The 14,250-nt window shown below is 46.5% G+C and overlaps 1 protein-coding gene across 5 annotated transcripts in view; it reads left to right on the plus strand.

Moving 5' to 3' along the window:
- Window positions 1-14,250, plus strand: part of DENND2B (DENN domain containing 2B) — a 179,376-nt gene that overhangs the window by 121,348 nt on the left and 43,778 nt on the right. For all 5 annotated transcript variants that reach the window (XM_017500325.2, XM_037728425.1, XM_017500324.2 and 2 more), the window contains one exon: window positions 916-1,020. In XM_017500325.2, coding sequence (XP_017355814.1) covers window positions 941-1,020 — 80 coding nt within the window. In that variant the 5' untranslated portion in view covers window positions 916-940. The remainder of the gene's footprint in view (window positions 1-915; window positions 1,021-14,250) is intronic.

Consider the following 14,250-nt stretch of genomic DNA (forward strand, 5'->3'; position numbering starts at 1 on the left):
TTGAGACAGAGTCTTGCTGTGTCACCCAGGCTGGAGTTCAGTGGCGCAGTCTTGGCATTGCAACCTCCTCCTTCCAGGTTCAAGCTATTCTCCTGCCTCAGCCTCCCAAGTACCTGCCACCACGCCTGGCTGATTGTTGTATTTTTAGTAGAGACAGGGTTTCACCATATTGGCTAGGCTGGTCTCGAACTTTTGACCTCAAGTGGATCCACCTGCCTTGCTCTCCCAAAGTGCTGAGATTACATGTGTGAGCCACCATGCCTGGCTCTACCTTGCCTAATTTTTTTTCATTCTACTTATTATCACCTTACATGTTAAACACAAATGTACACTTATTATCACACCCATGATAATTCATGTGTGCTCATTGTCTGTTTTTCCCCACTGGGATGTAAGCTGCATGAAGTTACAGACTTTGTGTTACTCTTTGCTAGACTGCACTTGCCTTGGATATGGGTGCTTAATAAATATTTGTTGAATGAATAGTTTATTGTTTAGGATGAGGTTACTTTTTTTTAATAAAAGGAAGCCAGTTTCAAATGTATTCAAGAAAAATATTGAATAAATAGTATGTCAGGAGGTATGCAAATATGGCAAAAACCATGGACTGTATGGAATGACAGAAGCTGAGGAAACTTTAAGGAATGAGGAGAGATGGAGGGAGATGGAGTTTCTTGGGCTTCTTTTTCTTTTCTATGAAGTGATGTTGTTAGCTCACACTCTTCCCTATTCCAGGCCAGGAGTTTCTTGGGGCTCTGAAGCTGTAACACATGGAGTTAAACGTTATGTGTGAAAGTGGTTTCTACCACCTGCCACAGAAACCCTCTTGGCACTTTTGGTGGTCATCTGGAAGATGTTCAGGGTGCTTTTGTCTGCCCGTGGAAACTTGGCTTACAGGCGTTATCTTCTTTGCAGGGCTCTGGGTTTGCAGAGAGCCGAAATGACCATGACTGCCAACAAGAATTCCAGCATCACCCATGGAGCCGGAGGCACTAAGGCCCCTCGGGGGACCCTGAGCAGGTAGGTTGGGGAGCGCTTGGAGGGGGTGGCATCAAGGGACCTCGGTCCTGGGTGGAAGCCCTCCAAAATGTAAATAATCATCATCTTGACTGAAAATCATCCAGGTGACTGGTCTAGGCCAGCTTATGCTGACCATTAGGCAGAATATATTTTCTACTTCTATAAGTTTCCATGTGAGATAGCAAACAGTAGCCTTAAAACCAGCTTTGCTTTGTGCCTAGCATTCCAAGGATGGGGCAGCAAGAAGCAGCTGATGTTCTTCTGGCCGTAACTTTTTCCTGTGGTGGGGAGAGCTTGAGGCCTGTGCCTAAGCTAAGCTGCACTGTAGTGAGGGAGGCTGACCGCACTGGGGTAAGGGTGAACAGGCAGTTAGACATATTAGCACAAACTCCAAGCAGCAGTCTGGGCTTTATAGGAGTTTAGAGAAACCCAGGATTTCGGGATCATATGGATTTGGTTCAAATCCAAGTTCCAACCACTTACCAAATGGTGAGCTCTCAGAACGCTTTCCTGTGCCCTGTAAAATCTTCATTATTTTATCTGTAAAACAACAATAATTGTAGTTGTCTTACAGAGTTTCTGTGGGGATTAAATGAGATAATGTATGTCAGTGCTTAGCGTTATGGCTGACATAAAGCTACTCAATAAATTTCAGCCCCCTTTCTAGGATGAGATCAAAGCTTCCACAACTCACAGATACACAGATAGATGTGCATTACTCTCACCAGGGCTTCCCTGATATTGGCCAAGGCTGGACACTGATGTCCTAAAAGAACCTTTAGCCGGGTACGGTGGCTCACGCCTGTAATCCCAGCACTTTGGGAAGCCAAGGCAGGTGGATCACAAGGTCAAGAGATCGAGACTATCCTGGCGAACATGGTGAAACCCCGTCTCTACTAAAAATACAAAAATTAGCTGGGCGTGGTGGCATTTGCCTGTGGTCCCAGCTACTCAGGAGGCTGAGATGGAAGAATCACTTGAACCCAGTAGGTGGAGGTTGCAGTGAGCCAAGATTGCGCCACTGCACTCCAGCCTGGCAACAGAACAAGACTCCATCTCAAAAAAAAAAAAAAAAAGTTTTTGGTCGGGCGTGGTGGCTCACGCCTGTAATTCAAGCACTTTGGAGGCCAAGGTGGGCGGATCACCTGAGGTCAGGAGTTCAAGACCAGCCTGACCAACATGGTGAAACGCCGTCTTTATTTAAAAAAAAAAAAAAAAAAGAACCTTTAGTCTCTTTTATTAAAGCTGTGTACCTTTCGTAGCCCTTTCTGCTGAATCTCAGGTGGTGGACAAATTTGGCTTATGGGGCCTTTTGCTCTAGGTTGGATAGCTGTGAGAAGGATGCTCAGCTTTGGTTTGCACAGGGCTAGCTCCTTCCTGGATATCTGGCTGTGCAGTGCTAGGCTGAGTCTAACAGGGTCTGGTCAGAGGTTGTGGTAAACGTTTGGTTCATTCAGAGCTGGAATCCAGATATAGTTGGTATAACAGTGCATGGATATAACCCCTGGGGAGTGACTGTCATGAAGGAGGCAGGAGTTCCCCACACCATACATACAGGGCCTTATCCCAGTAGAAACAGCCTAGATGGAGTATGTCAAACTAGGGTTGATGGACTCTGACTTGTTAAGTACATAAAACCTTGGGACTTAGCCAAGGAAACTGACTTTCCACTTTGCAGCAGCAGGACTGATAGGAACACCCCCTGCCCAGGCAATCCCTCTAATTTAGACCTGCCTTGGTGGCAGAGCAGCTTTCCTGGACTGGGTGAGGCTGGGAATGGCAAGGAACAACTTCTTGGGCAAAGCAGGTGGAGAAACTGACCTCTTCCAGAACGGGTTGGTGTCCAAGGCAGAAACAGGTCAAGGTCTCAGAGTCTTTGTCTCCCAGCCTGCTCCTGGGAACCACGTTGCTGGGTTCTTGTCAGCCTGGTGACTTTCTTACCATGAGCTGGCAGATGGAGCTGGGAATTAAGGTTCCCATTTTTTAGAATATCACATGACTGTAGGAGTGAAACAAATATATGTGACTTGTCATTTTATTCGTAATTTTAAAGAAATTGAGTATTTAGGACCTGACATGGAGATTACCATTCCCAGCAACTCTCAACTCTTTTAAATATTCTTTTTTTCCTTCTAATTTTCACCATGCAGGAATGGGGTAGAGGGGTGGGAGTTGGCAGTATTTACATCAAGTTTCAAAGCAGACTCAAGACTTCTGACAGGTGCTCCAGTTTCTATTTGGAGTAAATGCCGCCTTCTTCTTCTTTTTTTTTTCCCACCTGCAGCTGTCTTGATTGAGTTATAAAAGGGTGGTGTCACTTTTTTTTTTTTTTTTTTTTGGGACAGAGTCTTGCTCTGTCGCCGAGGCGAAGTGCCCTGGCCCTCGGCTCACTGCAACCTCCGCCTCCCGGGTTCAAGCAATTCCCCTGCCTCAGGCTCCCAAGTAGCTGGGACTACAGGCCCCTGCCACCACGCCTGGCTAATTTTTATATTTTTAGAAGAGATGGGGTTTCACCATATTGGCCAGGCTGGTCTCAAACTCCTGACCTTGTGATCTACCCACCTTGGCCTTGCAAAGTGCTGGAATTACAGGCGTGAGCCACCGCGCCCAGCCTTGCCTCCTTACTTCTAAGTGTTTTCAGAAACTGCTCTTCCTTTAGCTTCTCAGCATGCTTGCCATCAAAACATGTTAGATGGTGTTTGTAAATATCTGAGCCTCAGATGTGCCTAAAAAAAGCATCTTTCCTGCCTCCCTTCTAAGTCTCACTTCCTTCCTAGCACATTTTGGCATCTCTCCCTCCCTCCCTCCTTTCTTTCCTGGGAGTCTGGCTTTTGGTGTGAAGTTGCAGGCCTGTGTGGCTAGTGACACCCTTCTCTCAGAGACTACCCCTGGGGTATAGGCATTATTTAGACATTGTGATCTGGTGATTTCCTTGGCTGCCTTCACCTCTGGCCACATCTGGGTGTGTTCTTTGGGCTGAGTAAAACAGTAAATCACTGGTTCATTTAGGAAGGCATTGTCGGTGAAATCAGATGGTTCTCCTAGGCACCAGGCTCTGTGCTGGGCACCGGAGGGCAAAGAGGGATGATTCATTCTCTTTCTCCAAGGTATTTACAACTTGGAGTGATGATCTTGGCACATGAATTTCTAGTTTGACCTTTCAATAGATGTTTGGTAGTGACCTGGGGCCCTTTTATCACTGTCAGCACATGAGTCCAAGGAGGAGGAGACTCCTCGGTGTGACCAGAGCTTTGGCTGGGGAGGGTAGGGGTGCTGGGGCCTTGGAAAGCTGGGCCGTTGACACTTTGGCTACTTTGGGGACCTCCACAACATCCACATGAAGGCAGAGGAGTCCAGTGGTTCTAAGAGGCATTTGTATCTAGCTTTAGGGGAAGAGGGAGGTCTGGGTAAGGAAAACTGGTGGGGGTGGGCAGATGGGACCCTGTGTAATTGTCTAGGTATGTATTTGAAGGACTGTACCCTTAATTTGCGTAAGACTTCACCTGGTGCTACCACAAAGCCAGTTGGGTTAAAGACCCTGGATTCCATTCCCTAGGTTTTCACGGGTGTGTTGCTACTTTATTCCTTCCTTTTCCTTTACAGCTTAGTCTTGATTTGGCAGGAATGTGTAGGAGGAAGAAATCTAAGCTATTCATGTGACCGCCTCAGTTTTGTTCTTTGCTGTGTTTTGGTCTCTTGAAGTAGGTTTCCTTGTCTTTGTTTTTGTTAGTGAGGTTGAATAGGCATACTGTTTTATCCTTACCTGTCAGATACACTCTCCCCAAGACTGTTCCCACTTCGGCTATCAAGATATGGCTGCATCCAGCTCTGGGGTTCGGGGCTGGGATTCTCAAGCCTCTTCTTAATTCTAGAGGTCAGCCTTTACTGTGTTGGTGTTGATGACCTGGGATGGGACTGGAAGCAGGTTGGTAACTTGCGAAAAAGGAAGTATTATGTTGAGAGCTAATTCAGCTGTGTAGATGGGGTGAACTTTGCCACTTATTGCTCTCAGGAGATTTCACTTGTGCAGGAAGACCTGGCAGGCCGCAGGGGCTCTTCTCCGAAGACCTGTTGATTTCCTCCACAGCTTCTTCACTGTGAAACTCCAGCACCTGGGTCATTGCAACTTGGAAATAACAGCCTATATCAGCCTTGAATTTGGGAACTTTGCTTGTGGTAGGTGCTGAGTGTCTGTAAGAATAGATAATTCTAGGACAAGAACTTTGATGTCTTTCTGTGTTCCTAGAGCCTGGAGCAATGCCTGGTACAGAAGCCATTGGCTATTTGTTGATTAGTCAACTAGATAGATGGGAGAGCAGCCTCTTCGAGCATAGTCTGTTGTGCTACTTGAGTCCTTATGGTACCTTCCTAATGGGTCATCTCAGCTTTGGACTCTCTCTTCATCTAGTCTATAGATTCTTCGAAAGGCAATGCTGAAAGCAGGCTTTAGAGCTCATTCAGTCTAACCCATTTGATTTACAGATTGGGAAACTGAGGCACAGAAAAGAGGAGGTACTTCTCAAGGATATAGAACTAATAGGAAGAGGAACTCAAGCCTGCCTCTCTTGATCCTTCTGTTATTATCCCACCACATTCCCTTCCTATGAGCATTCCTGGGGTCTTCCTGCCCCAAAAGTACTGCTATCCATGATAAAGTCAAGCTTAGCCTGGTTTGTAGGGCTTTTTCAGGACCTGGCCCTGGTCTTTCTTTCTGCCCTAATAGTTCACTGTTCTCTAATGCAAACTTTATGTTTCTTCCACTCTAGATGCAAATGTTCCCTTCTCTTCCAGTGCTTCTCTTGACCACCCAGCTAAGACAAATCCCTGTCCCCTGTGCATTCACTCAGAATCTTTGGTTTAAATTGGCCAAATGACACTTATCATATAGTATCTCATAGGGTCGATATTTGTGTGGATCTTATTTCCCTTACTCGGAACTCTTTGGAGGCCCAATACCTTCTCTGTTGGGATGTAAGAGTTGGAAGGGATCTTGAGATATATCTGGCTCGGTAACTTACGTTACAAATGAGGAAGCTGAAGCCCACCTAGCTATTTGGCAGTGGAGCCATGATTTCAGCTCACATTTGCAGGTTTTTATACAGAGGGTGGCCTCAGTTTGTGATATGGTGAAATCCAGAGATGTCTTGAGGCTCCATGGCCAATGTAGGTAACATTAGATCAGGGAGAAGCTAAGAGCTTAAAGAGAAGAATAATCTTCTGAGTAGCTCTGGGTAAAAGATAATGCTGCAGGGCCTGTCCTGGCCATGGCAGGCCCCCCTCAGGAGGACCTGTGGCCACAGCCCCTGTTACCTGAGATGCTGCCTTGAATCCAACCTTGATGCTGTCAGTACTGGTCTGGTTATTTGTGTGTAACAAATGACCCCAAACTTAGTGGCTTAAAATAAAATTTACTGCTCACCAATTGGAATGTTGGTAGGGCTCAGCAGGGAAAGCTTGTGTCTATTCCTTGCAGCATCAGTTGGGGTAGCTTGAAAGTTGTGGGTGACTCAATGGCTAGGGGCTGAAATCATCCGAAGGCTTACCTGTGTGACAGTTGATGCTGGTAGTCAGCTGCAACTTCAGCTTGGGAACACCTGCATGTCATCTCCACACTTGGCAGCATGCCCTCATAGCATGATATTTGGGTTCCGAGAGTAAGAATCCCAAGAAAACAAAGCAAAAATGCATGGCATGTTAGTGACCTAGCCTCAAAAGTCAGATAGTTTATCTTCTATTGTACTGTGTTAAGACAGTAACAAAGGGCTGCCTAAGCTCAAGAGAAGGGAAGAGAATTTCCACCACCTGATGAGAGGAATATCAGCATTTCTTTATAAGACAGTATGTGGAATGGGATAGCTTGTGGTACCTATATTTGGAAAATACAGTCTGCCAGAGCCTGCCACCTGGGCACAACAATTCACATCTTTCCCATATGCAAAATACACTCAGTCTCTCCCCTAAAATCTCAGGTCTCATCTTATTCATGACATCAGCTTGAAGTCTGTTGCAATGGACTCTGTCGCCAAAATCAACTCCAGAAAAGGCCGGGTGCAGTGGCTCACACCTATAATCCCAGCACTTGGGGAGGCTGAGGCAGGCGGATCACTTGAACCCAGGAGTTTGAGACCAGCCTGGGCAACATGGGAAAAACTGTATAAACTCTATAAAAAATACAAAAATTAGCTGGAGGTAGTGGTGCACACCTGTGGTCCCAGGTACTCTGGAGGTTGGGGTGGAAGGATCACCCAGGAATTGAAGACCAGCCTGAAACCCTCCCTCTACCAAATAAAAAAGTTGGTTGGGTGTGGTGGTGCATGCCTGTAGTCCCAGCTACTCTGAAGGCTGAGGCCGGAGGATTGCTTGAGCCTGGGGGGTGGAGGTAGCAGTGAGCCAAGATTGCACTGCACTTCAGCTTGGGCAGAGAGTGAGACCCCGTCTAAAAAAAAAAAATCAGGTTCAGATATAGATGAGACTTTTGGGGCGCAGTTTCATTCCTTGTGTGCAGCTCCTTGCGTGTTGCTTCTTGCTGTGAAGACCTGTAAATTAAACAGAATATGTATCTGCTACCCAAAATACACTGGTGTGACAGGCTTAAGGTAACCACTGAATATGCTTCTTTTCAAAAAAGGGAAAACGAGGCACCCAGCAGTCACTGGTGATATATTTCTCATATTCAGCGGGGCATCTGTTGCTAATTCTTTGACTAGGTGTGGTTCATTTATCTTGTCTCTAGCTGCGCCCTCTGGGCTTTTGGTTCTGCCCTCTAACTCATCTTTTCTTTTCCATAAAAGTAGCTCATGACCGGGCGTGGTGGCTCACGTCTGTAATCCCAGCACTTTGGGAGGCTGAGGTGGGCGGATCACAAGATCAAGAAATTGAGACCATCCTGGCCAACATGGTGAAACCCCATCTCTTCTAAAACATACAAAAATTCACTGGGCATGGTGGCGTATGCCTGTAGTCCTAGCTACTCGGGAGGCTGAGGCAGGAGAATTGCTTGAACCCAGGAGGCGGAGATTGCAGTGAACCGAGGTTGCACCACTGCACTCCAGCCTGGTGCCTGGCGACAGAGCAAGACTCTGTCTCAAAAAAAAAAAAAAAAAAAAAAAGTAGCTCATTACTATAGGTAAGTAGTTTTCTCCATCTGCTTCGTGCCTGTAATAAGGGTCCAAAGTCTTTTCTTCATTTTGTGCTGTCTCTGTTCTTTTCACTCCAAGCTGATATACTACCTTTAAACATTTTACAGGTTTCTGATGAATCATTTTATAATCCCTTATAATAGCAAAAAGCACACGTGCAAATCACTTCAAGATAAGCCCCTTGGCCAGGTGCAGTAGTTCATACCGGTAACGCTAGCACTTTAGGAGGCTGAATTGGGAGGATTGCTTGCACCCAGGAGTTTGAGACCAGCCTGGGCAATATAGTGAGACCCTTTCTCTACAAAAAAAAATAATCAGGCATGGTGGTGCATACCTGTAGTCCCAGCTACTCTGGAGGCTGAGGTGGGAGGATCACCTGAGCCTGGAAGGGTGAGGCTGTAGTGAGTCATGATGGAGCCACTACTCTAGCCTGGGAGTCAGACCTTGTTTCAAAAAAAAAAAAAACAGATAGCCCTCTCTCTACTTTGATTTGGATTTCTTGTGAGATTGCTTTGGGACAAAGGTTTTTAAGATTCTTAGGAGCCTTATTGTCTTCAGAGAGGATTTGCAGGATCCACTTGTAAGATACTTAGGAGGCCTTTTGTCTGTTCTATGAGGCAACACTTTTTTTTTTTTTGAGATGAAGTCTCACTCTGTCGCCCAGGCTGGAGTGCAGTGGCATGATCTTGGCTCACTGCAACCTCTGCCTCCCAGGTTCAGGCAATTCTCCTGCCTCAGCCTCCTGACTAGCTGGGATTACAGGCGTGTGCCACCACGCCCAGCTAATTTTTGTATTTAAGTAATTTTTTTTTTTTTTGAAACAGAGTCTCATTCTGTTGCCCAGGCTGGAGTGCAATGGCATGATCTCGGCTCACTACAGCCTCTGCCGCCCAGGTTGAAGTGATTATCCTGCCTCAGCCTCCCAAGTAGCTATGATTACAGGCGTAAGCCACCACACCTGGCTAATTTTTGCATTTTTAGTAGAGATGGGGTTTTGCCATGTTGACCAGGCTGGTCTCAAACTCCTGACCTCAGGTGATCCACCTGCCTTGGTCTCCCAAAGTGCTGGAATTATAGGCATGAGCCACCATGCCTGGCCAATTTTGGGTGTCTTATTAAAGGGTTTTTCAGTCTCACTTTAGATTTTTTTTAACAGATTTATTGAGGGACAATTAAAGTACAATAAATTATGTAATTTGAAGTGTACAGTTCTCCCTCTCTGTTTCTCTCTCAAGAAAACCATCACCACAATCTGGAAGCCATTTCTTAACTTGATAATTTTTTCCTGCCTAGAGAGACTGGCAGTGAAAAACAGTTTTATTTTCTGACCCAACAGGCCCTTTGTCATTTGTGATTCCTTTACATTTTAACAACGAAACAGCTCCTTCCTAGCTTACCTCTTTTCTCTTTTTTGCTGTAGGCAGCTAGAGCAAGTCAGATGGTACTTTCAGCAGTATGCCTGCAAATCCCCTTAGCTAGTTCATCAGATTAATTAGCTGTATTTCCTATTATCTATGTTAACCACAGGTGACAAACTTTTCAATACTACAAACTTTTCCCTTTCCTCTAGCTTCCAATAGCATTTCCTTACTTTCCATTAAGCCCCTACTGACAGCCCAGAAGTCACCGTTGTAAGATTTTGTTTCAGTAGCACCTCTCTTGCAGGTACCAAAATGTATTCCAGACATCTACTGTCATCCACCCCCTGCCAAAAAAAAAGATGTAATGGCATAAAACAACCATGTTCTCATGCTCCCAGACTCCATGGATTAGGAATTCAGACAGAGCACTGCAGGGATGGCTTGCCCCTGCTCCATGATGTCTGTCTTGGCTAAAAAGAATTCAAGGCTGGCTGGGCACAGTGGCTCACGCTTGTAATCCCAGCACTTTGAGAGGCTGAGGTGTAAGGATCATTTGAGCCCAGGAGTTCAAGACCAGGCTGGGTAACATAGCAAGACCCTGTCTCTACAAAAAATAGTAATAATAATAAAATTAACCAGGTATGCTGGAATGTACCTGTGGTCCCAGCTACTCATGAGGCTGAGGTGGGAGGCTCACTAAGAGCCCAAGAATTCAAGGCTGCAATGAGCTGAGACCTTGCCACTGCACTCCAGCCTGGCAACAGAGTGAGACAGTCTCTAAAAAAAAAACAAGGAAAATAAAAAAGACTTCAAGGCTTAGGGTGGCTCAATGACTAGGGGCTGGTATCAGCTGGAGATGTCTTCACCCCACGTCTCGGGGATGCTGTCTGTTGCTGGGACTTTACCTGGGACTGCCAGCCAGAACACCTACATGTACCCTTTCCACATGGCCTGGGCTTGCTCTTAGCATGGGAGACAGGAATTAGGAGCTGCTGACTTCTTTAGGCCTTGGCCTGAAAAGTAGTGCCACATTATTGGTATTGTATGCTTGATTGATAGCACACAATACAAATAATGTGCCCAGATTTAAGAGGAGGGGTTATTTTGACAAGAGGCATGTCAAAGAACTTGGGGGCCACGTTTTAAAACCACCACGAGTGCCACTGGCATGGTTTCCTGGAATTGGATTTGCCTCCCTCTTGGCTTTGTCTAATGCCTGGCTCTGCTTTATTCAGCAGCCCAGTCTTTACTAACGAGGGCACTGGGGATGTTCCTGCCGGGCATCAGTAAGGAACATGCCGGGCATCATTAAGCCCTCAGAGAGGGCTTCTGCACTGTCAGTATTCTGCGTTCACTGCTACTGCTACTTAGAGGGCTCGGGGTTCCCTCCCGGAGAAGAGCTCAGCAGTCTACTTGGCGCTTCCTTAGAAATCAGCTTGGGGGCAGACAGGTGTGGCTTCTGTAGATTCTTAGATGTGCTTTCTGGAGGTGAAAAGGCAACGAAATTTATGCTGTGACTCTCACTACCTTTCACTTCCCCTGACAAGCTGTAGGGACCTGGAGAATCTCTACAGATGGAGGCCTAGATATAGCCCCAGTTGGGGGCTGAGGCTGCCCTGGATTCTGTTGGAGGCTCGTAATTGTTTGAGATGCTTGCTTTGGGAGCAAGAAAGCCAAGTTGTGAGTATCACTCTGTCCTTTGGCTTTTTTTTTGAGATGAGTCTTGCTGTTTCACCCAGACTGGTGTACAACAGCACAATCTCTGCTCAGTGCAACCTTTACCTCCCAGGTTCAAGTGATTCTCCTGTCTCAGCCTCCCGAGTAGCTGGGATTACAGCTGTACACTACCACACCCGGCTAATTTTTTTTTTTTTTTTAATTTTAGTAAAGAAGGGGTTTCAACATGTTGCCCAGGCTGGTCTCAACCTCCTGAGCTCAACCAATCCATCCGCCTCGGCCTATCACTCCCAGAGTGCTGGGATTACAGGCATGAGCCACTGCGCCCAGCCCCTTTGGCTTTCTATCTGGACTTTTCTGGAGTGGGATGTCTGTGTCTTGTTACTGGGTAAGCTTCTGCTCTAGGCCGGGGAACAAACTCTTGGACTTGCTGACTCAGGCAGGCTTCCTCCATTTTCTCCTCCTTCATGCTCAGCGTGTGGCCTTGGGGTAGCATAGTGAGAATGCCATCCCCAGAGCTGGGGCAGTCACTGAGTGACAGGAAAATGGTGATGCCGCTAAGCCAACAGGGCCCTTAGTTGAGAAGCCCAAGAATGCTGAATGGCAGGCCACCATCCAGGCAGTTTCATTTGAAGCAGGCTAGACATAGCTTAGTAGGGTTGGAAGTGTATTGGACACTGAGCCCTGTAGAACCTTTACCTGCAGACAGGCTCACTTCATGGCCCTCATAGTACATCCTGGTGTCTCTGAGGCTGTTTCCAGGATTACTAGGACTTTTTCCCAACGAGCTCTAGCTTGGTCCCTTCTTGTTACTAACACGTGTAGTAGCCCTGTGACCAGAAAAAGCAGAGCACCTTGGGGCATGCTGAGTTCGTCAAAGACTAAAGACAGCCTTTCCTCCAAAAATGTTCCTCAGGGAACCTGACAATTTGTAGGGCATCCCTTAGCACAGATACTTCCTGTTCGGTTACCAAAGAGGGGCCTGCGTCATTAACCCAGGGATTGGGGCATGTTCATATGAGACACTACCAGAGGGAATATTGTACACTTTTCACTCTCACTTTCTGTCTACGTGCATGTGCACACGTATATATGATGCTTTTTCTTTTTTTTTTTTTTTGAGACGGAATCTTGCTCTGTCACCAGACTGGAGTGCAGTGTTGCGATCTTGGCTCACTGCAGCCTCCGCCCCCAGGGTTCAAGGGATTCTCCTGTCTCAGTCTCCCGAGTAGCTGGGACTACAGGTGCATGCCACCATGCCCAGCTAATATTTTTTGTATTTTTAGTAGAGATGGGGTTTCATCATGTTGGCCAGGATAGTCTCTATCTCCTAACCTCATGATTCACCCACCTTGGTCTGCCAAAGTGCTGGGATTACAGGAGTGAGCCACCACGCCTGGCTGCTTTTTCTTTTCTTGTTTCTTTTATCAAAATTTTCTGAGACGGGGTCTCACTCTGTTGCCCAGGCTGGAGTGCAGTGGTGCAACCATGGCTCACTGCGATCTTGACCTCCTGGGCTCGAGGATCCTCCTGCCTCAGCCTGGGTAGCTGGGACTCTGGTCCCAGCTAATTTTTAAGTATTTTGTTTTTTGTAGAGATGGAGTTTTACCATGTTGGCTAGGCTGGTCTCTAACTCCTGGGCTCAAGTGATCTTCCCACCTTGGCCTCTCAAAGTGCTGGAATTACAGGCATGGGCCACCATACCTGGTCCACAATACTTTTTCTTTGAATTTCTCTCTCTTTCCATACCTTAGCTCATACTCTTTCTATCCTAATTATGTGTCTTAAATATTTGTGTGTGTACGTTCATTTATGGTTCTCTGTTTCTTTTAAATTTCCTTTGCATTCTCCCCTGCTTGCTTTTATCTGTTTATCTTACTACATCTCTCCTCAAAATATTGGTTTTGGCCAGTTGCATGCTGCAGTGTTGGCATCCGTGCCTGTGCTGAGCGGCAGAAGTGGCGGCCTGCTGACAAGGCTGTGGCACAAGTGCCCAGTTCCACAGTGTCTGCCTCCCAGGGGCATCCTCTGGGATTGTAGAATAACAGACAGATGATAAGAGCAGTCTTGGGTGTCTGGTGGCTGCTTTGTATTTACTTAAAAAATTATTTCTTTTACCTTTATGGAATGATTTATAGTGTTCAAACACTGTTAGATATTTACTTCATCTTAGCCACACAGCTAGTGCATGGGGACACTCGGAGGAAGTATTGTCCGTGTTTATAGTTAAAGAACCTGGGCGCAGAGAACTGAGAGGACTTGCCCAGGAGCACACCCAGAAAGTGATGGGCCCAGGACCCAGTCAGTGCGTTGTTTTCACGCCTGTGGGAGAGGGCCTCCGGAGCTAACGGTGACACCAGGCTGCCCCGAGTGCTTTGTGTACCTTTCTCTGTTGTTCTTCCGCTCATACAGCACAAAGAGAGAGGCGGGCAAGTCTGTAGACAATGTCGTGAACAGGCATACAGGAGGCCTAGGTTTTAGTCATTCAACACAAATAACAATTCTTTTTAAATTCTAGACACTTTGCAGGGGATATCAGCTTAACGAGATACTGTCACCACCTTCAAGTGGGTTCACTCATCACCTAGTAAGGAAGAGGAAACAGCATGGCAGAGTGAAGTGTTACACATGCCATCGCAGACTTTTCCCCCGTGGAGGCCTCTGCATAGGCCATCGCTACCTGAAAGGGGGTAGGGTGTGAAAAAGCTAAGAGTTTGATGTGCCTACGGGTAGGATACAGGATTGAGATGGAGGGAAGAACAGTGTGGGATGATGAAGGGGAAAACAGGTAGGGACCAGTTCATGGGGGGGCTTGTCAACAATGCCAGCGAATTTGCATTTTATTCTGTAGATACAAGGAGTTTCAAACATGGTAAGTTTTGTATTTTGGAAAAATGTCAGAAGATGAGAGGATGGACCAGAACTGATTTAAGACTGAAGGCAGAAAGAGGAGTTAAGAGACCAAAGAAGTGGCAGTAGCTGTAGGGATGGGGAGGAGGGGGACACATCTGAGAGATGTTGAGAAGTAGAATTGATAGGGTATAGTCTTCAAG

This window comes from Cebus imitator, unplaced genomic scaffold (assembly GCF_001604975.1).
Source record: "Cebus imitator isolate Cc_AM_T3 unplaced genomic scaffold, Cebus_imitator-1.0 Scaffold265, whole genome shotgun sequence".
Taxonomy (NCBI): Eukaryota; Metazoa; Chordata; class Mammalia; order Primates; family Cebidae; genus Cebus; species Cebus imitator.